This window comes from Dermacentor albipictus, chromosome 2 (assembly GCF_038994185.2).
Source record: "Dermacentor albipictus isolate Rhodes 1998 colony chromosome 2, USDA_Dalb.pri_finalv2, whole genome shotgun sequence".
Classification (NCBI taxonomy): domain Eukaryota; kingdom Metazoa; phylum Arthropoda; class Arachnida; order Ixodida; family Ixodidae; genus Dermacentor; species Dermacentor albipictus.
Genome location: NC_091822.1, coordinates 136,412,662 through 136,433,955, shown reverse-complemented (window position 1 = coordinate 136,433,955; position 21,294 = coordinate 136,412,662). Strand labels below are relative to the sequence as shown.

Here is a 21,294-nt window from a genome sequence, read left to right as displayed (position 1 = left end):
TGGTGCAAGGAAAATTGGGTTGTTCGTCGAACAGGGGCCTTTGGTGTTGGAGCACCGTTCTTACATTGCAGCAATGCGATGCTGACGATAACATAGTGATATTTAACTCATTCATCGCTTTGGGACTCAAGCCTCCTGAAAAAAAAACATTAATGCTTACGTGCAACAATGTTTCTCGTAATTAGCTAAACAGATATATTCTTCGAAGCTACTCAGCAGTGCAAGTCATTTGTCAGCTAGTTCATTGTAACTTGACGTCGATGCACATAGAATCTGACTGAAGTGACCAAAACGCTTCTCGTGGTACACGAGAGACCTCAGCAACTGTGGTGACATTTGACATCGCGGTGCACTCATCACTGACGAGAAAAGAGCGCAACTGTGGCCAAATTTTAGCCCTCAGCCATCGTATTTAGCACAATATTATTCCTAAGATTTTCTATAGATAGCTACTATAGGCCACTGCAATGTTTGGAATAGCACTTAAGAGCCGTATCAAGTGGCAACAAGAGGCCACTTCTTTTATTCACATACTTTACAATTGTTGTGTGGTGCTATACACTTATACGCAAACGTCACACTACTGCCAGTTGGCCTGATACGATGCCAAGAATACCAGCCGATATGACCATCGAAGCACAGAGGACTAGTTCTAAACAGTCGTCACTCCACGGAATGATCCAAGAACAATTCTTGAACAAAGTAGTCCGATTACAGCATGAGACTAGCGTATATTTCGGATGAAACACATTTCCAACTATAGTACAGCTCTTTTATTTCTTTATGCAATGATTTCAGGCCCCGATTTTCAAGTACTTAAAAACCGAGACCTGAAATCGTTGCGTTGTATATTCGTAGCCATTGTACCGGCGTTCATTTTTTAACCTTGGCGAGTGTCATCGTAGTTAAGTGAGCTTTCCAGTAGGATCTATGTATATATGCCGAGTCGTGCAACCTGCGGGTGTATAAACTTTTTTAAACAGGGTTGAAGTACCTCAGACAGGCTGGCCAACGTTTCGATAGGTGGACCTATCTTCGTCAAAGGCGGCCTCGTCATCCTCGGCGTGTTAGTTTTAAAGGGTTAGTGCAGTGACGTCACGTGCGGGTGTTGTCGCTGGCGGCTGGTTTTAAAGAGAGAGATTACAAGAGGGAACAGGCGTTGTCGTCCGACGTCTGTGAGCCTCATTCTCAAGACGAAGGGACAAGAGCGTGAGAGTGGGCACGCGGGGAGGAAAGAAAAGAAATAGAAGCAGAAAAAAGGGGGAAAAAAGGGGGAAAAAAAGCAGGGGGGAGCCAGGGCCGTACCAAGACACAACAAAGGGGGGGGGGTGAAAGAAAAAGAAAGAGAAAAATGAAATCTTTAAGAAATACGGGGGCTTGGGAGCGTGTTGGGGATGCGAAAGGTTAGGAGGTATTCAGGGGAGTCGTTGGCGGCATGTTTTTGAGGCATTAGAACGGCCGGTCAAACAATAGGTCGAGTAATTTTGAAATAGTTAAGGTGGCGACGAGGAGTCTGCGGTGCAATGTGTGGGGTGACTGAAAGGCAGCGGCATGGTCTTTCAAGGGGCACTGCCCCACGCGCTTAACGTAGGTGTCGTTACGGCGGCATCCAGAAGGCGATACTCCGGGTTGAGGCGCCGAAAAAGGCATATTGACTTCGGAATGTGTTGTCGAGGGGGTTTCAAAAAAAAAGACTAAAAAAGGGGGCAGGGGGAAGGGGGGGGGGGCGAAATCGGTATAGCAAACAGGAGGGTGACGCGTGCAGAAGCGGGCGCGGGCAAGTGTACATGGAAGAAGGGGATCGTACACTTGGTGTAGACGTAAAATCCTGAAAGAGTACATTAAATTGAGTAGTAGGCAGGAAATTTTTTTCCTTTTTTTTCTTTTTTTCTTTTTTTCTTCCCTTTCTCCCCCTCTCCCCTTTTTTCCTCCGAAATGAAAGAGTAGGTGAGGTTAAGAATTAAAGTTGGCTGGTGGCCTAATCTGTTTTGTGTATTGGTTGATGATATGAGAGTTTCAGATTTAAGTTACAGCTTTTAAAGATTCTAAGTTGCCGCGTGCCAAATTAATTCCTGTCGGGTGTAGGCAATTAAACTTGTGTATGAGGTATGATTCCGTGTACTTCCTTTCGCGAGGGGAACGGAAATTTGTTTGTAGTATATAGAGCCTTGCTTTGTCAAACATATGTCCATGTTCATTAAAGTGGCTGGCTACTGCTTTGGGTAAATTGTGTTTTGTGTCCGCGCGGTGACCATTGAGTCTTGTATTGATTTGTTGTCCGGTCTCACCTATGTATTGTTTGCTACAAGCGGTGCATTCTAGACAGTAGACTACATTGCTTGATGTGCAGGTGAAAGCCGAAGTTACCTTGTGTGTGTAATTCGACGCTGTACTTTTTACTGTAGTAGTGGATTGAATGTGTTTGCATGTAGAGCACCTGGGGCGACCACAGGGATTGGTTCCCAACTTCTTCTTTTTCTGTAGTTTGGCGTGCACAAGAACATCTTTAAAATTAGTGTTGCGTCTGTAGGCTACTCTGGGAGGGTCGGGAAAAATCTTCTTAAGTTTCTGGTTGCTGGTGAGAATCGGGTAGTATTTACTTAGGATGTTATTCACGTTTGGGAGTGCGTTTGAGAATTTAGTAGTAAGAAGAGGCGTTGTTGTTCTTGTGATCTTCGGGCGGGGCTTGAGGACCTCGGCTCGATCAAGTTTGGTTGCAGCGATGTAAGCTGTTTGAAGGTCACTGTTTGGGTGGTTCCTGTTTGATAGCGTTTCTTTAAGGTGATCGAGTCTATCTATGTAGTCTTGGTTTTCAACGCAAATGCGACGTAGTCGTGTGGCTTGGCCTTTAAAGATGCCACAGTGTGCCATTCCATCTGCCAGCCCCTTTCTTGTTTGCGGGTGTATAAGTTGTTTAGGAAATACTGGCAGGAACACGATTTCACCAAGCACAAGGAAGACTTACAGGCCCACTCAATGGTAATTGTTTACACGATGCATATGACAGAGGGGTTTTGTTCTTACAATATGGCTTCGGGGCGCAATGATAGTTGAGCCTTACAGCCGAGCTTAGCTCAAAGTTAGCTCAAGATTCGAGGCTGCTCTTTGTCTTCAAGCAAGCATAAGCGTCCGTAGCATGCAGTCGCGTTTCAGCAAAATTCGCATACCCTGAGCTTGTCCATGAGCGTTTCAGCCTTCTCCTCCGAGATGTTTCCTTGGTCTCGCAGGATGGCACGCACCGCCTTGTTGACACCGTCGGCCATGATGACGTCGCCGCAGACGTACAGGTGGCCGTTGTCTTTCGTGAGCAGCTTGTACAGCTCCTCGGCCCTTTCGTGCAGCCGATCTTGGACGTAGCACTGCACCGTAACGACGCAGTATTAGCCGCGCGGATTCTTAAAATGAAATCGGTGTCGTATAGTTTGGCAGCACATGGTGCCAAGAGTGGCACCTTCGGACATATCACTGGTGCTCAGCTCGATGCACCATGCTATCTAATCAATCTATCTAATCTCTACCTAACACAACCGTAACCGTCGCGGTAGCTCAGTGTCTGTGTCGTCGCGCTGCTGAGAACGAGGTCGCAGGTTCGATTCCGACCGCGGGAGCCACGTTGCAAGGCGGCCAGAATGCGAGGACGCTCGTCCTCAGTGCATGGGGTGCATGTTCAAAACCCCCAAGGTGGTCCCAGTTAATACATGGTGCGCTACTACAGTGTCGTTAATCATGTTGCGGTTTTGGCACTTAAAACTCAATATTTTCTTGTTGTTTTTACACAGCCGTGCCGCCCTCACACTGGTTTGGAAGGAAGGTAACAGTGCCAAGATACGTTAAGCGCGTAACTTAGGCAACTGGTATTATAGAACTCATATTCTAATGAGGATATATTTTCTCTCCATGAACGTTGGTGCCTAACGTCATACGCCAACGTTCGTTGAACAGTGTGTCGGGCTCTGCTGCTTCAGCGCTATAAATTGTTTTCGAAATAGCAGCATCGACCATGTAGCAGCATCGACCTAAACCAACCACAGTGTTCTTGATACATGCCTTTTCCTGGCCTGGAACCCTGGAGAAGGCGAGAAAGACGTTCCGCAGTGCGCCCGCGTCTTTCATTGTCTGCACTTCCTCAGCGTATAGCTGCGATTCCTTTGTGCGGCATCCGAAGTAGAGATCCATCTGTCCTTCGTAGAACGGTTGTCCTGAAACAGTGTTTGAAGAAAAGGCCAACGAAAGGTGATCAACACCACACGCTTTTCTGGCTCAAAGGATTAATCCCATGGAGGGGTCAGTCGTGCTCGTTATAAAATATGTGACCGTTTCACGCCACAGCCTGCTTCTTTTCGTGCTTTAGCAGCATCCGGTGTTCCTGTCCCTTTACGAGCGGTCAATGCCAATATAGCGCTCTGGGTGCGTAGTACAGCGGCTACAACTGTTATATAAGTAACAATGGCCTGCAGCCAACGTTTTCGACGAACTGATTTGACTTTGTCAGACGAAGATAGGTCCTCTTGTGGAAACGTTGGTTCCAGACTGAGACTTTCCTTGTTCACCCGCCGCTGATCACTCCAAATTTCAATCTTCCCGTGAGTACTTCGTTTCGTTTGAGTGGTCAGAGTAGCGAGACCGCCTCTCTACTTCGTTCACAGACAGTGTGACTGTAACTTAATTTTGGCCATTGCTTTCTCGCGCTACGAAGTGAAAGCAGCGCTTGAACAAAGGGTGAATCTCAATTCATTGTGGGCAGCGGTACTTAAGGCGAGCACACGAAGAGAAGAGGGCCACAAAGCGCACGCCTAGCATGTGTCTTGCGACTCTTGTCTTCCTGTCCTTGTCTTAAGCGGTGCTGCTCGCAATTAATCGTTAGCAACTGTACAGCTCAATTCGTCGTCCTATAATCTACCTCTATACACCATTTCGTATTCCCAGATGGGACATTGTGGACGTACCTTCTTGGTAGACACCCTGCATAGAACAATAGCGTCGTTGCCAAAAGCTCCTGTAGGGGGCGATGCCTGTCCCCGGTCCGACGAGCACCACGGGAACGTTCTTCTGTTCTGGCAGGTGGAAGTTCGGCGCGCTAACCGTCGGGAAGGATAAAAGAAAACTGTGTAAATTTATGTGCTTCACTAAGAGGAAGAAAGCCGGAGTTGAAGGGTGAAAAGCTCACTTTCTAGTTATATGCACTGTAGAGTAATCACGTACAAAAAAAGCTACATATGGTCGGGAAAGAAGAACTCAAAACGAAATACTCGAACTTGAATAACAATCAGTGCAGTGTCGGGACTAGTAGTTTCAAATGACAGGAATAATATCACGCACCTGACCGTACAACTTATGTCATTCAATTCAGAGCTTACCATGAGACTCTTCAATGTCTCATAACATTACTCTCCATTCTGATAACGGCCATAGAACCAGTCCGAAAGCAGACGTATGAACATTGCGATTTCACTACGATTATATAACTTAATTTGCATCAAGATTACATGACTTCAACATAGATTTGTGCGTAATGTAAAAGCCGTACGATAAAGCATTATTTTCTTATTGCTACGATCATTTACAGATTTTACAGAAAGAGGCTTACATCCTGACGAAGCAAGCAATCTCCTCTCCTGGGTCAATGGTGTCCAGAAACGAGGAGCACACACCGTAGTGTTTCTTGCCTGTGCCATCTGAAAAAAAAAGAAGGTTACAAACGCTAAAAAAAACAGCATCGACAACCGGCCATTGTTGCGATTCTTTTTTTTTCCGATTAGGACACGTGTGTTACACACGTAAGAAAGTTCGCAAACCCAGCACAACTTTTGACATAGCTGCTGTTTCGGGGTGTGAAAGTGCAAGCATAAAATAATAATAATAAAAAAACAACAGCTTTCCTTCTCCATGGTTGTTTTTATACTCATATGCCTGGTTTCCAATAGTTGTTCATACAGCTGTCTGGCGTGGAGATCAAGATGGCAAATAAAGCAGCGCTCCATATGGCGTATGCCTTGCCCACCACTCCCGCATTGGGCGTCACGAGCCAGTGAGGAGACCATCTTAATCTGAGGTTGTTTCAAGTGTGTAAGCCCTGAAACACTGGTAATTATTTTTCTAAATACCACACGATTTCTCTTTACTTTTATATCGTTTCGTTTAACAATCAGTTCTAGCGGAAGTGCCGGCGATAGAAGTTACCACCGTTTCCAATACAAACAACCAAACACAAAATAAATAAATAAATAAATAAATAAATAAATAAATAAATAAATAAATAAATAAATAAATAAATTTGTGCCTCATTAAGTAATTGCGAGAATAGCGTCAATGGTGGTTACTAACCGCTTTTTACTTTCCTCCTTTTTTTCATTTAGCGTTGCTATTACACCTGAAAGAACACAGCGTTATTGGCGACTCTAGCATCTTTATGACCTGCCCCGCGCATAGCTGCAGGAAAGAACCCAAACTCACGCACGGGCGCACACACGCGCTCACACACACAGGCAAGTGCACAGGTAATAGTCCTCCAGCATGCTGATCTGCCCCGAAGGATGGGGAAGATGAGAAAAAGAATATGACGAGGTGCGACGCAGAGCATAGGCGGCACAACATGAGCATATGCAAATTTCTAGTTCAATTCTTCTTGCTAAAACTAAAATAAACTAAGTAACACTCGGATGACTCGCTTCGTTGACATATAGTCCGGCCAAGGGCCCAGTTGGACATCTTCAGTCTATGACGCATTTCCAATTAGTGCTAATGAAGAGGCCAGCGTGTGCCCGATAAAACGGAACGGGAGCTTCGTCGCTCACTTTCGGTCCGGTACGTGACCACGGCCACGGTGAGGTGTATCTGGCCCGGATAGGCCTCTGGCGCCGAGCTGATGGAGTAGAAGCGCGGTTGGATCAGAGGCAGCATGCACAGCAGTAGCTCGGGCGTCGGCTGCACCGAGTGAAACTCATCGAGCAGGTCCAGCAGGTGCGGGAACTTGTGTGCCTTCCAGTCCTCGTACTTCTCCAGATTCTGAAAAACGCGTTCGCAAATGCGGCAAATGTGAGCGTAGCGCTCTTTCTACGAGGAAAGCGCGTATTCGTTCCGCAATCTCATAGATAGATAGATAGATAGATAGATAGATAGATAGATAGATAGATAGATAGATAGATAGATAGATAGATAGATAGATAGATAGATAGATAGATAAATAGATAGATAGATAGATAGATAGATAGATAGATAGATAGATAGATAGATAGATAGATAGATAGATAGATAGATAGATAGATAGATAGATAGCATACCGAAGGGGCGTGCGTGCCTCATAATCATATGGTTGTTTTGGCACGTAAAACCCCCAATTATTTTATATTTAAGAGCGACGACACGTAACCGAACCTTTACAGGGCATATTCTCGCGTATATCGTATAAAGCCTGTGGTGACCCTGTGAGTAACACTTGGGGTAAACTCGTGACACCACAGCGTCTGTTTGGCAACATATATCAATGCATCTGCTGGTGCGCAAGTTCGTGCAGCGGGCCCCTAACTTCCTTGCGCGCAAGGGTATCGGCGAAATTTGAGAGCTTTAGATGAGGGAGAGGAACGCAAGCGTTGGAGCCCGCTAGTGCTTGGAGCCACTGGGAGAGGGAGGCGAGCGCCGGAGGAGGATAGAGCCTGTAGGTGTAGAAAAGTGCGCACTGGGGAAGGTAGGGAGAGGAGGACGAAGGAGGCGGAGTGTCACGGAGGAGGAGGGTAGCCAGAGACGCGCTGGGTTCACCTCCTCTGGCAGTTGCTATGGGCTCTGTGTGCGCTAGGATGTATCGGATTCCTTTGGTGATCGAGAGACCTAGTGTCGAGGGAGAACAGAGCAGCAACGCAAATGGCGGCAGGTCGAGTGCGAGCCGACCGAGCCCGAAGTCGTCGGCAAGCGCCGGGCACGAGCTGAATAAGACCGGCAAAAGGCGCGGGCTAGGCATGCCCAGCAGACTCCCGAAGAACGTGCTAGGTGGCTCACGACGATTCCGATGTGTCAGGCAGGACGGCATAGCTTAAAAACTCCGGAACAGCAACCTTACGCTTGCGCTTAACCCACGTTCACGGAGTGAAACGTCACTACAATTCTTTTTAAGGCTGACGGACTTTTATTCATGAGTTGGGAAACAAGACCGTTACAGCGATTGCTATTAATAACAAGAAAAATAGAACAAGGTACTACCGAGAATGTGAAATATATCTTCAGGAACTGCAAGAACCATCCATTTAATGATGGCGCGTGCATAGCAGAAAGAGTTTTTGCATGCAAAAGTGTCATGTTATGGCACCTTGTTATGAACGAATCCACCGAACGTTATGTACGAATGTTATGAACGAAGAAGTGCATTGGCTTCGGAATTCTAGAATCTAATACACAAAGCTGCTCGCTCACAGTAGTCGCATTTGAATGGGTGGACGTTTCGGCAATCGGCGAGTCAAATGTTCTTGCATTAAAGAAAGAACACCTACACACAAGACCACACTTCAGTAACTGATGGCACGTGCGAAGATGAATGTGACTGCGGTATCGCAATGCGGATCCACCGAAGGTCCCGCTTATTCTCCTCAGTTTGCGTCGTCCGCGCCAAAACGGATGAGTTTACGCAAACCTCAAGCCGCTCCTTGCGAATCACCCAGCGATGACGTCACGTGAGAGGTACCACAGTCCAAAAATAGGTGGCGCCACTCGGATTTCTCGTCTTCGTCATTTTCTCGCTTACAAAAAGCTGTGTTTTCGCTACCTTTCAATCTGGCTGGACTTGTTATGTTTTGGTTTTACAGTCATCGAAGTGTGTAGTAAAGACGCAGCGTTTGCGGCAGAAGCACTGCTCCCCTCACCGTTGCGAGCGTCTGCAGCTGCTCCTGCTGGCGCTCGTCCGATGCCATGGCGGCCAGGTACTTGAGCAGCTCTTGCGACGCCGGCGTCGTGATGTCCAGGTAGCGGCGCAGAGCCAGGCGCAGCGAACATGGAGGCAGGCGGCCGTTGTCTTGCCACGTCTCTTTCTGCTCGCCTGCGCGGGACGCACGTGGAATGCTTGTGGAATGCGCTTGTGGAACGCACGTGGAATGCGCAAGAAAAAAAAAACGCATAAGAGTTTCCAAAAGCTCGAACCTCTCTTGAGAGCAAGCGAAAAGCCTATTAAGTGCTTTCGCAAGGCCGTGACATCCGTGTAACAGTTTTATCTTTCCAGGGTTGTTGCTAGACCTATAGTCGATGATATCCGTCATAGTCAATAAACGTTTTGTGGTTGGATGCGAATAATTTACATAACTCGCCGAACGCGGCAATCGAAGTCACATTTCAAGTGGCAACAGTTTAGTGAAATCTTGAGGGGAAAAAAAAAAAACTCCGAGCAAGAAAACCGCCCGCGGGAGAAAATTGTCATGAGACAAGATTTTTTTTTCTCTGCTTGGCTTTCATTGCTTCGACCTCTACTTGAATTGGCGTCACCTGAAACGTTTCGTCGATTGCCGCTTCATTAGAGTCGACTAAATCGGCGTGCGCCATAGTAAGAATAAAACCGTCGTTAAGTGTCAGCGCTTGCCTTCGTCCTTGTCCACATGTTCCGCAGAGATTTAGCTTTCTCTCCAGTAGTTACAAAAGACGGCGATTTGCAGGTTATCTGACTTATTGATTATCTGAAGTCGACCACAGCCTACTTGCTTTCTGGAGAAAAGCCGGAAGTCCACCTACGATAGCGGATTACAATATTTTTCTGGACAGGAAACATTTGCCGACGCGAAAGAAATAATAAATTGGAACAATGGAAAGCGTAAAAGGAAAAATCTACGCACTCTAAGGCGCAGCATTTATCTTTCAATAGTATACAGAGCTTACAATTTTAGATAGGAACTGTTTCCTTCTTGTGACGAGGTAAAGATAAAATTACTGAGTACAGCTGTACAGAAAGACACGACACGAGCGCCGACGGTCAGCTTTCACTTAACATCGACAAGAGTCAACGTCCTGTCGTGCCATTAACCTCCCGTAGTTCTGCGCTGAGAAAAGCAAGTACAAGGTACGCGAGCAGTGACTTCTGATTGCGCTCGGTAGCACGTCGTTAACTGGATGTTATTCGGTTAAATAAAACAAAAAATTCCCTGCATGCTCGAATTTCTTAATCTGAAAGATGTCAACTTGGCTTCCCGCTTGTAGCGCGTATTTATTTTTTCCATCGTTTGCAAGCTGCCAAGTCACCGAACAAAGTTTCTTGCATTTTTTAACATTCTCTTTACTAGCGCCACCACAAGATCTTTATTTCTGTTCCTACTATCGTACGGCTACTCTTTGTCTATGAGTATTTTATATTAGTCTTTGTGATACGTCATCTTGTTCTTTCTTTCCTCTTTCGTTGCCTTCTTGTTGTCTCTTATTTCTATGTTTCCAAGCAATGGGCGCGAAATAAAGCCCGAACAAAGACTTTTTGGCCAGTACCTTCGCTATCACAGCACATCAATATCGTTCCTGTTCCGCCAGGCTAACAGCTGTACTATACGTCTCGTTAAAAGTTACTCTCGGACCCACCGTGGTTGCTCAGTGGCTATGGCTATGGTCCTCGTGCTCAGCAGCCGAACGGTGTTCGGCTGCTGAGCACGAGGACGCGGGATCGAATCCCGGCCACGGCTGCCGCATTTCGATGGGCGCGAAATGCGAAAACACCCGTGTACTTAAATTTAGGTGCGCGTTAAAGAACCCCAGGTGGTCGAAATTTCCGGAGTCCTCCACTACGGCGTGCCTCATAATCAGAAAGTGGTTTTGGCACGTAAAACCCAACAATTTAATAATTTTAAGTTACTGTCGAGTAAAGATGCCCGTCTCTGCTTGTGTAGATGCACAGTGAGGAGGCTCACACTCGGTGCTTCCTGTATACAAACACAACAAAAGAAAAATAAGCGAGGACTCGATCATTGATTGGCGACGCTCTAGCCATCACGATGATGGCTCAAGTCTACTAATAAGAAAAGGACCAAAATCCGTAGACGTACTTTGCCGTTGGAAGTTAGACTGATCGTTTGTTTCAGAGTGGAAGGCGATACCTTTACGCGTAAGCAAATGTAAAAGAATGAAGTGGAAGACGAAACATAAGAAAGTGACATGTGGGCAACGCCCGAACGGAGCGGTGCCGGAAAGATACACTGCCGAAAAAGTGGCAAGAACGGGAGAGTTTTCGAGGCCCGGTGATTTAAAATGCGCATTTGTTCTGTGCAGGTCTTTGTTGAACGGCAAACAGGGATACTGAAAGTTGTGCGCAGAAGTTACTCAAGCCCACTGCCAGGCGTCTCAAAAGTTTTCCTCCGTTGTCTGTGACTGACAGATAGCATTTTTCAAGACGTAACCTCGGTAGACACAAAAAATAGAAAAGAACAATAAATTGCAAGTTTAAGCCACCGCTTGAGTTACTGCCTTAGTTTACGCCTAGGCTATCTTCTTGAGTGTCGGGAAAAGTCCTTGTCCGCTCCCTAAAACGAACGGAGGCGCTGCTTCCAATACAGAATGAAACTGCGACGAATAACTTCATTAAATACATTTATGCACGTGGTATGACATAGGTTCATAATTCGTTACAAAGCGCAAAGCAAGTAACCACGGCCATAAACTGCAAATAATGATATTAAACATTTTGAAGGAGATGGAAAGGCTCTAATCCATTGAGTAGAATGAGGTTGGTTGGTGTTTGCGAAATAAATATAATTAAACTGCGCGCGCATCACCTAACCTTCTCCTATGTGGCAATCCCTCCTCATTCATAATCTTCCAATTGTCAATCGTTTGATAAGACTAGCAGCGTTTAAATATTTTCACTGAAGTATGAGAGAAATAGAAAGGTCGACTAGTCAGTGCCACAGATCCAAGCACGTTAGGGCACAGCAGCGGAGGGGATTTAGAAGTGATGGAAATGCAGCGCATGTTCTGAACGCTTTGCTGGGTATAGCGACGCGGATGCTTGCGTCTTGAACGTATCAATAATTGAGGAACCGAGCGCGCTACAGCTTTCTTTTGTGGTTACCGATTGAAGCAAGAAAACCAGCCATTTTTTCGGCGTTGTATACGTCCGTTTTAACAGACGAGCGTAGGTATATCACTTTGACGTTTTTCGAGTGTGCTCTACAGGCTATTCAAGCTCGGGCTCTCAGGGTTTGTCTTGGTTTGCCAAAATGCACATCGACAGCAGCGACTATTGCGATTGCTCAGGACCAACCTATACAAACACACATTGCGGTAGAAGTGTTGAGAGTGCACATTAGGCACGTTGCCCGTGCCTGTTCCCACCATCTGGCAACACTACCATCAGAAAGGCCGCAGGCAGCTTTTTGTACTACGATTTCGGAGTATTACACCTGCCTTCCATCAGGCTACACCCCCGCAACTAAGCCATCGATTCCTCCATGGTGTTTGGCTCGACCCGCAGTGCACCTCACCGTACCATGAATCAGGAAAAAATCTGAGCTGTCATCACCAGCTCTTAAACAACTAACTCTGCTTCTTTTGCACGAGAGGTACGCCGAACACGTACATATTTATACTGATGGATCGGCAACTCTCCAGTGTTCCTCTGGAGCCGTGGTCTTCCCAGCGAAAGCCACCACCATCAGTTTCAAGATATGTCACCCAACGACACCGATGGCCGCGGAACTTGCAGCCCTTCGCGCTGCACTTCGTCTCGTCAACCAAGAACAACCTCGAAGGTGGTCAATATTCAGTGACTCCAAGGCTGCACTGCAATCTTTGCTATCAGCCCTGCGGCGTGGACCACACGAACAACTGGTATTTGAGATTAGAGAACTCATACATACCTTAACTGAGAAAGGACACCACGTGACATTTCAGTGGCTCCCAAGTCACTGCGGAGTCATAGGGAACGAACACGCTGATAACGCTGCTCGGTCGGCTCTTCAAGGCGACGAAGAGGAGCCGATACCGTTATCAAGGACAGATGCCGCTCGAAAACTTCGAATGATCAGCCGTCACATCACGTTATCCTTGTGGAACGCTGGAAGTTTTCACAACTACCGACTCCACCATCTTGACTCCTCCCTACGCCTTTGTATTCCAGCTGGGCTCTGTCGTCGCGAAGCCACCCTGCTTTGTCGACTATGGCTAGGGGTGGCTTTCACCAAGTCTTTCGCTTACCGAATTGGATGGGCCGACGACGCCTCGTGTGAGGACTGTGGTAACGAGGAGACTTTTCAACACCTTCTTTGTGACTGTCCTCGATATACTTTACAGAGACAATCACTTGCAACCGCGATAGCGCGCTTTGACCAAAGACCTCTCACAGAGGAACTCATTTTAAGATACCGCCATCATAAGCCATCGCAGCAGAGGGCGACGAGGGCACTGTTGCGGTTCTTGAGGGCGACAGAACTGGACAGGCGACTGTAGCCTGAACAGATGTTGATAGTGCTACAGGTGTCAGTGTGCTGTGCGATGACAGTGTTCGGTGACAGTGACCGATTGTGATTGTGTGTTTATGCTCCTTCCTTTCCTTATCTCTACTTTGTTTCCACTTTACCTCCCCCTCCCCTCTCTCCCCAGCGTAGGGTAGCCAACCGGATTTTTTTTTCTCTGGTTAACCTCCCTGCCTTTCCCCTTTCCTCTCTCTCTCTCTCTCTCTCGAGTGTGCAAAGCCTAACAGAGTTAAGGTGATTAGAATTTGGTAAATTTAGGTGTTATTATCCGTCACTTTGCAAGAGAAATGAACATACTGGGCGAACTCTGTTACTTTAAATACGACCAAATAGTTTCACAGATTCGGTGCGGTTGTTGGGCTCGCCTCCTAATTGCGTCTTTTATTTATATGCCTTCGCTGTCAACTTTCCTTTTAGATAGGCGGGCTCTGTACCACTTCAGGAGGTAGTTACGAGCCTGTCTACAAATCTTTTCTTTGTTTTACATCTGATAATATTAATAAAGGATATTATTGTTTCAACATTTACTTTCTTCTAGAAATATCAGCCCACCTCAAGCAAAGCTTCCTTAATCTGACAAGTAAATGAACCATGCCTACTGCTCTCTGCTTTATTTTTTTTTCTTACACTTTCTCTTTTTTTCTCTTACGCTTTCCCAACGAACTCCCAGCTTTTGCTCCGTTACTGGATTACCAGGTATGGCTTCGCCTCATTACGGGTATTAACGCAGTGAAGCCAGCTTCGAGGTTAAGAAGGAACCTGCGTTGCGCTCGCCGCTTAGCGCTGCCACTGACTTGAGCTGAGCTGCTGCATAATGGCGTGAGCAGGTTAGCCAGCCGCGAAAATGAGCTCAGGCGCGTCTACTCGCAAAAATACGTACGCGCGAAAGTGCACACACCTGCACTAGCAGGTAGGAGAAGGAAAAAAAGGGGGCCTCTTCTTGCATCATGTGCTCCACGTGTTCTCTTGCGACGGCACTCTTCTACCTTTTCGTGTAGGAAGCCAGAAGGTAAGTCGTTAGGTATGGACGAGCCCTGTAGGCGCGAAGAACTGCTAATCATTTCGAAAAAAGAAGAATGGCCAACGAGCGAGGAAGAAATAAGTAAAGTGACTGATGTGGAAACGCAGAATGCCGTTGAAAGAGGACAAAGACAAGAAATGATAAGATGTAAGATTAAAGTAGGGAGATTAGAGATAAAGAAAATATAAAAAGAAGCAAGGAAGAGGTGGAAGTAGGAGAGCAAACAATGATGAGAAAAGAAAAGATTGAAGAGAATACAGAAGGCAGCCTAATCGGCCCACGTGAAAAGAAAGGACAGATTGTGAAAGACAGGCAATAGACAATAGCGTAGCCAGGCCATTTTTTTACGGAGGTTCTGTTTAGCCCCGTAGCAACCTGTAATCTCCGTTTTAAGAAAGTTTTCTCAAGGATTAGCATTATTTCATGAGTTTCTCATATCCAGACATGCTCACCCTCCTTCCCATTTCCCAAACTATTCTCCCCCCCCCCCTCCCCTCGACGCTTCTGGTACTAGCCCGCTGCTCCCTGACTATCTTTCTAAAAGCGTGCCCTACAGCTTAAAGAGAACTGAACTAGGAAGAAAATTTGATGGAAACGAAAAAAAAAGAAAGAACGGGCACTGTGTCATGTCAGCTGAGCGTTCCAACAAGCAAGTACCGTTCAAGTGCGTGTTCGTAAGGAAAGAAAGAGATAGATAGAATCACGCCAATCCAAAACAAATAGTCAAAGGATTATCTTGTTAATTTAACTCGGTGAGTTATCGGTAGTGCAGCCTCCTTCAGCGCTGGTCTGGCTATTGGGATGTTCATTATTTAAAAGGGCAGGCCACTTTGTGTGAATGAGCTGTTCTCGCGAGGATTAGAGTCGTTTAAGAGCAGGTGATTATCATATGAATCGTTTTATGAGAAGAGGAAGCACTGGTGAAAAAAGCACGCAATTCGTATTAGATGTCGTCAGCTACGTTGCTTGAGCTTGCGGACGTCAGACGTCTTGGAGCCACAGCGCTCTAGATCTTGTAGTGCTTACTCTGGTGGCTCAGGGGCTTTTCCTCTGTGCTGCGGAGCACGAGGTAGGTAGTGGGTGCAGTCTCCCCAGCCGCAGATTTCAATGAAAGCAAAGTGTTAAAAAAAGAAGCAAAATAGCGGTCGTGCAAATATATTCCCAATGTACGCTATGAATCCCAACCGCTCAAAACTAATTTGGTGGCCTCCACACCGGCACCCGCTATAACTCCATTGTGGAGTTTCGGGACGTTAACGGGCTTTCCCTGCACACACACAGAGACAAAATAAAATAACATATATTTATGCACGATGTTCGCGGGATCGAATCCCGGCCACAGCTGCCGCATTTCGATGGGGGGGGGGGGGGGGAAGGGGAAACGAAATGCGAAAACACCAGTGTACTTAGATTTAGGCGCCTGTTAAAGAACTCCAGGTGATCGAAATGTTTGCGTAGTTCTCCACTACGGCATGCCTCATAATCAGGTCGTGGTTTTGGCCCGTAAAATCCCATAATTTAATAGTGTATGATGTTGATCGTGGCTTTTGCAACATGCAAAGTGCTCGATTGCTGCGAAAGACCTGCCTTTCCTGCAAAATAAGGTTCACGCATGCCGGGTTGTACACACGCACAACCTTGACTCGAATTCACGTTCGTGTTCCAGTTTTCAAAGATATGTTTGACGTTTTGCGGTAGTCGTGACCCGCATTTCTTTGGCAATGGGTGTAGGTAGAGTTTACGAACACGTTTCAGTGTTTACAGTGTATACCCCTCAAATAACGGGTGAGTTAGGACTAGTTCGTGATAACTCTCTTTATACATCCCCTTAACGCTAAGCAAGGGACGCAATACGCGATAGAGACATGATAATCACACGGTGTTAACTTCCAGTCGGCTGAATCGAAAAAAAAAGCAGAGCGACCTCAAATATCCATACGATGCCCCGACCTATACCTAATTAAAACCTAACGTGACGCGGCAAACTAACAGAGAGAAGAAATTAGACGCAATCAGCTGCATATCTAAAAAACTAAATCTTGCGCACGTCCTGTTAATACGCCTCACACATCGCCCACCGCAGCTAGCAGATTTGATTTTTACGAAAGAAAGAATTAACGCAAGCGGCGCTCCCGGAAGCGCACTTTGACAATGTCTATCTGCTCTTTTCTTTCAATGCTTGCTGTAACTCGAATGACTCTCTGAGAGTTGGACTGAGGATGAAGTAGTTGTTTAATTCGCTTTCAGAAATGACCATGCTATGATATTTATTGTCGTGGGATACTGGTTCACCGTCACGGGAGAACCAAATTGTGCGCATAAAGGTTCTAACGAGAACAGCAAATAAGAGAGATGGTGTCGACGACTCTATAATGTGCGGGCAGCAGCGCACACGGAAATGATTAGGTTGAGGCTCGATTCAGCAAGCGCGTGACGTGCGCAAAACAGCGCGCGAATTTAGCCGATATATTTTTTTTCTTTGTTTCCTTGGTAATGGAAGTTAAACGATGCGGAACCACTTTAAATGAGAGTAATTTCCACTAGGAGCTCGCCTCTGTTACGACCTTACATATGAATAAAATGCACGTGGCAGAAAATATAAAGTGACATGGACGTGAAAAAAAGGAAAATGAAATCCGTTGATTGCACCTTGCGATGAAAGGAATAAGGTCAAACAGCAAAACAAAGTTTTAGAAGCAAATAATGTGGAAGTGAAAATGTTTTTGGTGAAGACTCAAAAAGTAAAAAAAAGTGAAAATAAAGCTTCATAGAGTGTATGGTTCATTCTCAAAGGAAATGCATAATTACACGCAAACTTCAGATCTTCTTCAGCGTCATATAAAGAAAGAGTTTCGATGAGACGCGTAAGGTACAGATTCATTATAAATAACTATAAAGATATCTTCCAACCCTTCCTATCAAGACTGAGTTGTAATCTTTATGGAAATAATGATTTGTTGTTTCTGGTAAAAGTGTAACATGGATTACTCGAGAAACAATTTGAGCGCACGTAGCTATAAATACAGCATGCAACAGCTTAGTTTATGAAACAATGCGAGACATGTATAAAAGTCGACAAAAAATTGCTTTGGAACGAAACGGCCAGAGTTGAGAATGGACAGGTAAGAGCAGGATAAAAGATTAAGGATAGCGAGCTACGTTATGACAGACGTTGGAAGAGGAGGGATAGAGGGGTCGTATAACTGTAATTCTAAAGTTTTGCATTTCATTCTGCTTCGCTGACTTGGCCGCACTGGCTAAAATTTCGATCTCACATGAAGGAGTAGACGGAAGGAACATGACGGCGCTTATGTAGCAAGTCCTGTTAAATCAACAGCTTGATTGCGTAGAGCTGCATTCAGACAACGCCGTCCGGTCAGCTGTGAGAAAACATTCCCAATGGCTGTTTAACTAACATCGTCTGTTAAGTTGTGCCGATCAAAATTCCAACGAGCTTACGTGCAAACCGCACTTATTTTATTTTGCCGATGGCCCTTGCACCGCATTGTGAATCGCAATAATCGTCATCAGCATCGCAAAGGCCCGTGTCAATTATCTTTTGTCCTGCACCAATCTCGCCACTCACATAATCACGCACTTTCCTTGTGATTACAACCGCTAGTCCTACGCCGCTCCCACCCCTTGGCATTCAGTCTTTCATACGTTCAGTTATTCGTTCTACACATTTCATGCCCGAGCAATGTCTTTGTAGCCCTTTCAGTCACCGTCGCTGCATATGAAGACGCAACCTAATTTTGCTCGTTCCAGACAGTGGCGGCAAAAAAATAATAATAAAAAGAAAGACGTGTGGGCGCAACATGGAATGCACGTGGTACCACCTCTTGACGAAAACCCGTGCCTCATATCGCCTTATGCTGCACAGAATAAAAACAAAAACTACAGTTTCAGAAGAGACACGGCCGCTTACCAAGTGAAGCCTCGACCTGGTTCCCTTCATTCACGCTTCTTATGTGCACCATATCATATGACAGTCACCAGTGCTAAATAATTACTTGATTGCCTGTATCAGCGAACTTCTTCTTTCCTTTTTTTCCCAAACCGCAAACATTAGTGACATCTCTATATCCAGAATATAACACCTCTTTATGCACAGCTGGAATCTCAGAAGGCTTTTAAACCACCGAGCTATCGCTTGACTTTAGCAAACATTGATCGATTATTTGTGTGGTTTTTCTTTAAAATACAGCGGGCTTCTATGGAACTGCATAACTATAAGAAGTTTATCATATAGTCAGCCGTAACTCGTTGCTGAAGTGGTTACTATAGGTAATGACCGCAAAAGAGGCAAAAAAAAAAACGGGAGTACGCGTACCCGTGATTGGATTCTGGACGATGTCCCGGTACTGGACCCTGAAGACAGCGTCCGGATCTGCCGATCCAGGCGCGAGGCGCTCCACGATGCCGTTGACGATGTCGTCCCGGTTGACAGCGTAGATGCCGATGTGGTCGCCCGGCGCGTATTTCAGCTCGCTGTCGCCGCTTGCCTCGAGCACCACCATGATGGTCTTCCTGGAAGGTGCAAGAAGCGGAGGAAAGCGGGAGCACATGTGAGTCGGGGGTGACACATTTTAAGCGGGGAGGTGCGAATATAGTGGACAATTTTAATAGGAATAGAATGTCGTTTTGCCATTCGAATCTTATTCAGCTCGAGAATTCTCCCGTCGAAGTCGACATATTTACGTTATACCGTTAGAATACTGCAAGATGATGAAATGAAAGGGAACACGTTCATTCACGCGACTGCGTAGCCCGAGGAACCGCATATGGGCTTCTTGGACAGTTTCGCGGTTGAATAAAAATTTATCCTGGTACTAGAACAGGAAGGGGGGGGGGAGGTTTCGAGGCTTTCCAACAAGAACACTGCGCTCTACAGCAAGTACACACTATAGCATAATAGGGATAGCAAGCTAATTAACAGTACAATGCAGCAAATGAAGGAAAATCTGCGATTACTGACAATTAAAGTGGTTAGTCATGCTGCATACTTGGAATGCTGTTTCAGATGTTAACAACAAAAGTATGATTAAAAAAGGAATACGTACGCACACCACACAATCGCGGAGGTCCTGTATACGATGCAAAAGGAGTCTACAGTCTATCAAGCGCAATCGAGGAAGTACATATATAGTTGGATAGGCAAACCCTACGCTACAACAAATACGAAGTAACAAGCAAAGAAGTTCTGGGGAACCTGACAAGTTACGTTTCCCGTCTAGGCTCTTCGCCTAGGCTCGTGCCTAGGCGAAGGCAACCAATCGTATTGCCTTAGGACGGCACGACAATTAAGATCTAGGTGCGTTCTTTTACCCTCGTTGTAGACGAGTGATTAGAGCAAGAGACCGTCCTGCACTAATATTGGTGCACTCCTAATAATGTTCCCTAACCCAACTTCTATGTCGTCACCGCCTGCACTTTCATTTGTTACTTTTATTTTCTTCGTTCACGCGTTATTACGCACTCGGTAGCAGCAAAAAGGCAGGCAGTGCTTACGCTGGCGACTATCCTCGGGAATGGCTAAATAAATTTCCAGACGGTGCATTATGTCCCGCCGCAGCAGACGACAGGGTATAATTAGGCGGCTTTATGTGTTTTCACCGCCTTTAATTATGCGATTAGATTGCGAAATTTCAGAAAGCCACCGACAGAATATGCGGTGGCGCAACGCCAGAAGACGGCCTATGGTGTCGTAATCACACTCACGACGGCATGCGCTCATGAACCGGCTAAACATGCCCAGAAATCGCGTACTCAGGCTTTTTTCGTGTTGCGCTAAACGCTTATCGCATGTCGCCCGGCTGACCAATTGAGGGAGAGTGGCAACCAACGTGTTTGATGCGGCGATACAACACAACTTTGCGCCTGAGTGACTATCTTTACGCTGAGTGCATGCGAAAATAAGTTAGCGAAAGAGATAGATAGATAGATAGATAGATAGATAGATAGATAGATAGATAGATAGATAGATAGATAGATAGATAGATAGATAGATAGATAGATAGATAGATAGATAGATAGATAGATAGATAGATAGATAGATAGATAGATAGATAACACTTATTATATTTTCATAAAACGACCACCTTTAAGAGAACACACGAACTTGTCGGGAGACCCTTGCAGTGTCGCATTCGTCCTGCACTAATGTTACGTGAATTGAGTATCATGACACATGAGGCCCAGACCTTCATATGAAATTGTGCAACGACGACAAAGTGCGTACGCAGTAATTCGCAGTATCTGGTTGCTTTTGACTGTACGAAAACGCCCATTAAAAAAGAAAAGAAGAAAGAAAACAAAAGCAAAAGAAAATCGAAATACCGTCGTAAATGGCCCTCGCCGCTAGCTGTCGCAAACATCGCGAATGGTCAAAATGCATGCGTAGGACTCCCAGCGGACGCTTCAGAGTATAAGTCATTTGCTCAACGTGTCTAAGTGTCGTGCGAGGCCGAGAAAAATCATACGCAACACATTTTCTTCGTTCGGCCTTCGTCGGTTTGTGTGCGTGAGTTCGTGCGTGTGTTTATCAAGTTACTATTCATAGGTGGGCTCCGTTTATTTCTCTCGCGAACTAATCCGCGCATAAAGGTGCTCCGCTTATTAGCATAAGCGCGCCGTCTTTCACCGCTCTGCCCTCCTTGTTCCGAAGCGCGTAGACAATGCATTTTCTAGAGACATATCGCAATAAATAGTTATAACTTGCAAAAAATAACAAAAAAGAAAACATGATTAAGCAAAGTTCACAACGAGCCGAGACTCAAGAGCCAAACAGACTGTACATTCCGTAAGAGCAAATTCCCTCGTCTCCGCACGGACGTGGCTCATTTTCGGCGC

General features: G+C 45.9%; 1 protein-coding gene across 1 annotated transcript in view; it reads right to left on the bottom strand.

Annotated features, from left to right (window-relative positions):
- Nos (Nitric oxide synthase) overlaps nucleotides 1-21,294 on the bottom strand; it is a 446,097-nt gene that overhangs the window by 13,608 nt on the left and 411,195 nt on the right. Inside the window, exons 19-25 of the mRNA XM_065451990.1 lie at nucleotides 18,776-18,972; nucleotides 8,850-9,022; nucleotides 6,795-7,005; nucleotides 5,588-5,675; nucleotides 4,947-5,077; nucleotides 4,048-4,199; nucleotides 3,168-3,359 (exon numbers count right to left, since the gene is read on the bottom strand). Of these exons, the coding sequence (XP_065308062.1) occupies nucleotides 3,168-3,359; nucleotides 4,048-4,199; nucleotides 4,947-5,077; nucleotides 5,588-5,675; nucleotides 6,795-7,005; nucleotides 8,850-9,022; nucleotides 18,776-18,972 (1,144 nt within the window). The remainder of the gene's footprint in view (nucleotides 1-3,167; nucleotides 3,360-4,047; nucleotides 4,200-4,946; nucleotides 5,078-5,587; nucleotides 5,676-6,794; nucleotides 7,006-8,849; nucleotides 9,023-18,775; nucleotides 18,973-21,294) is intronic.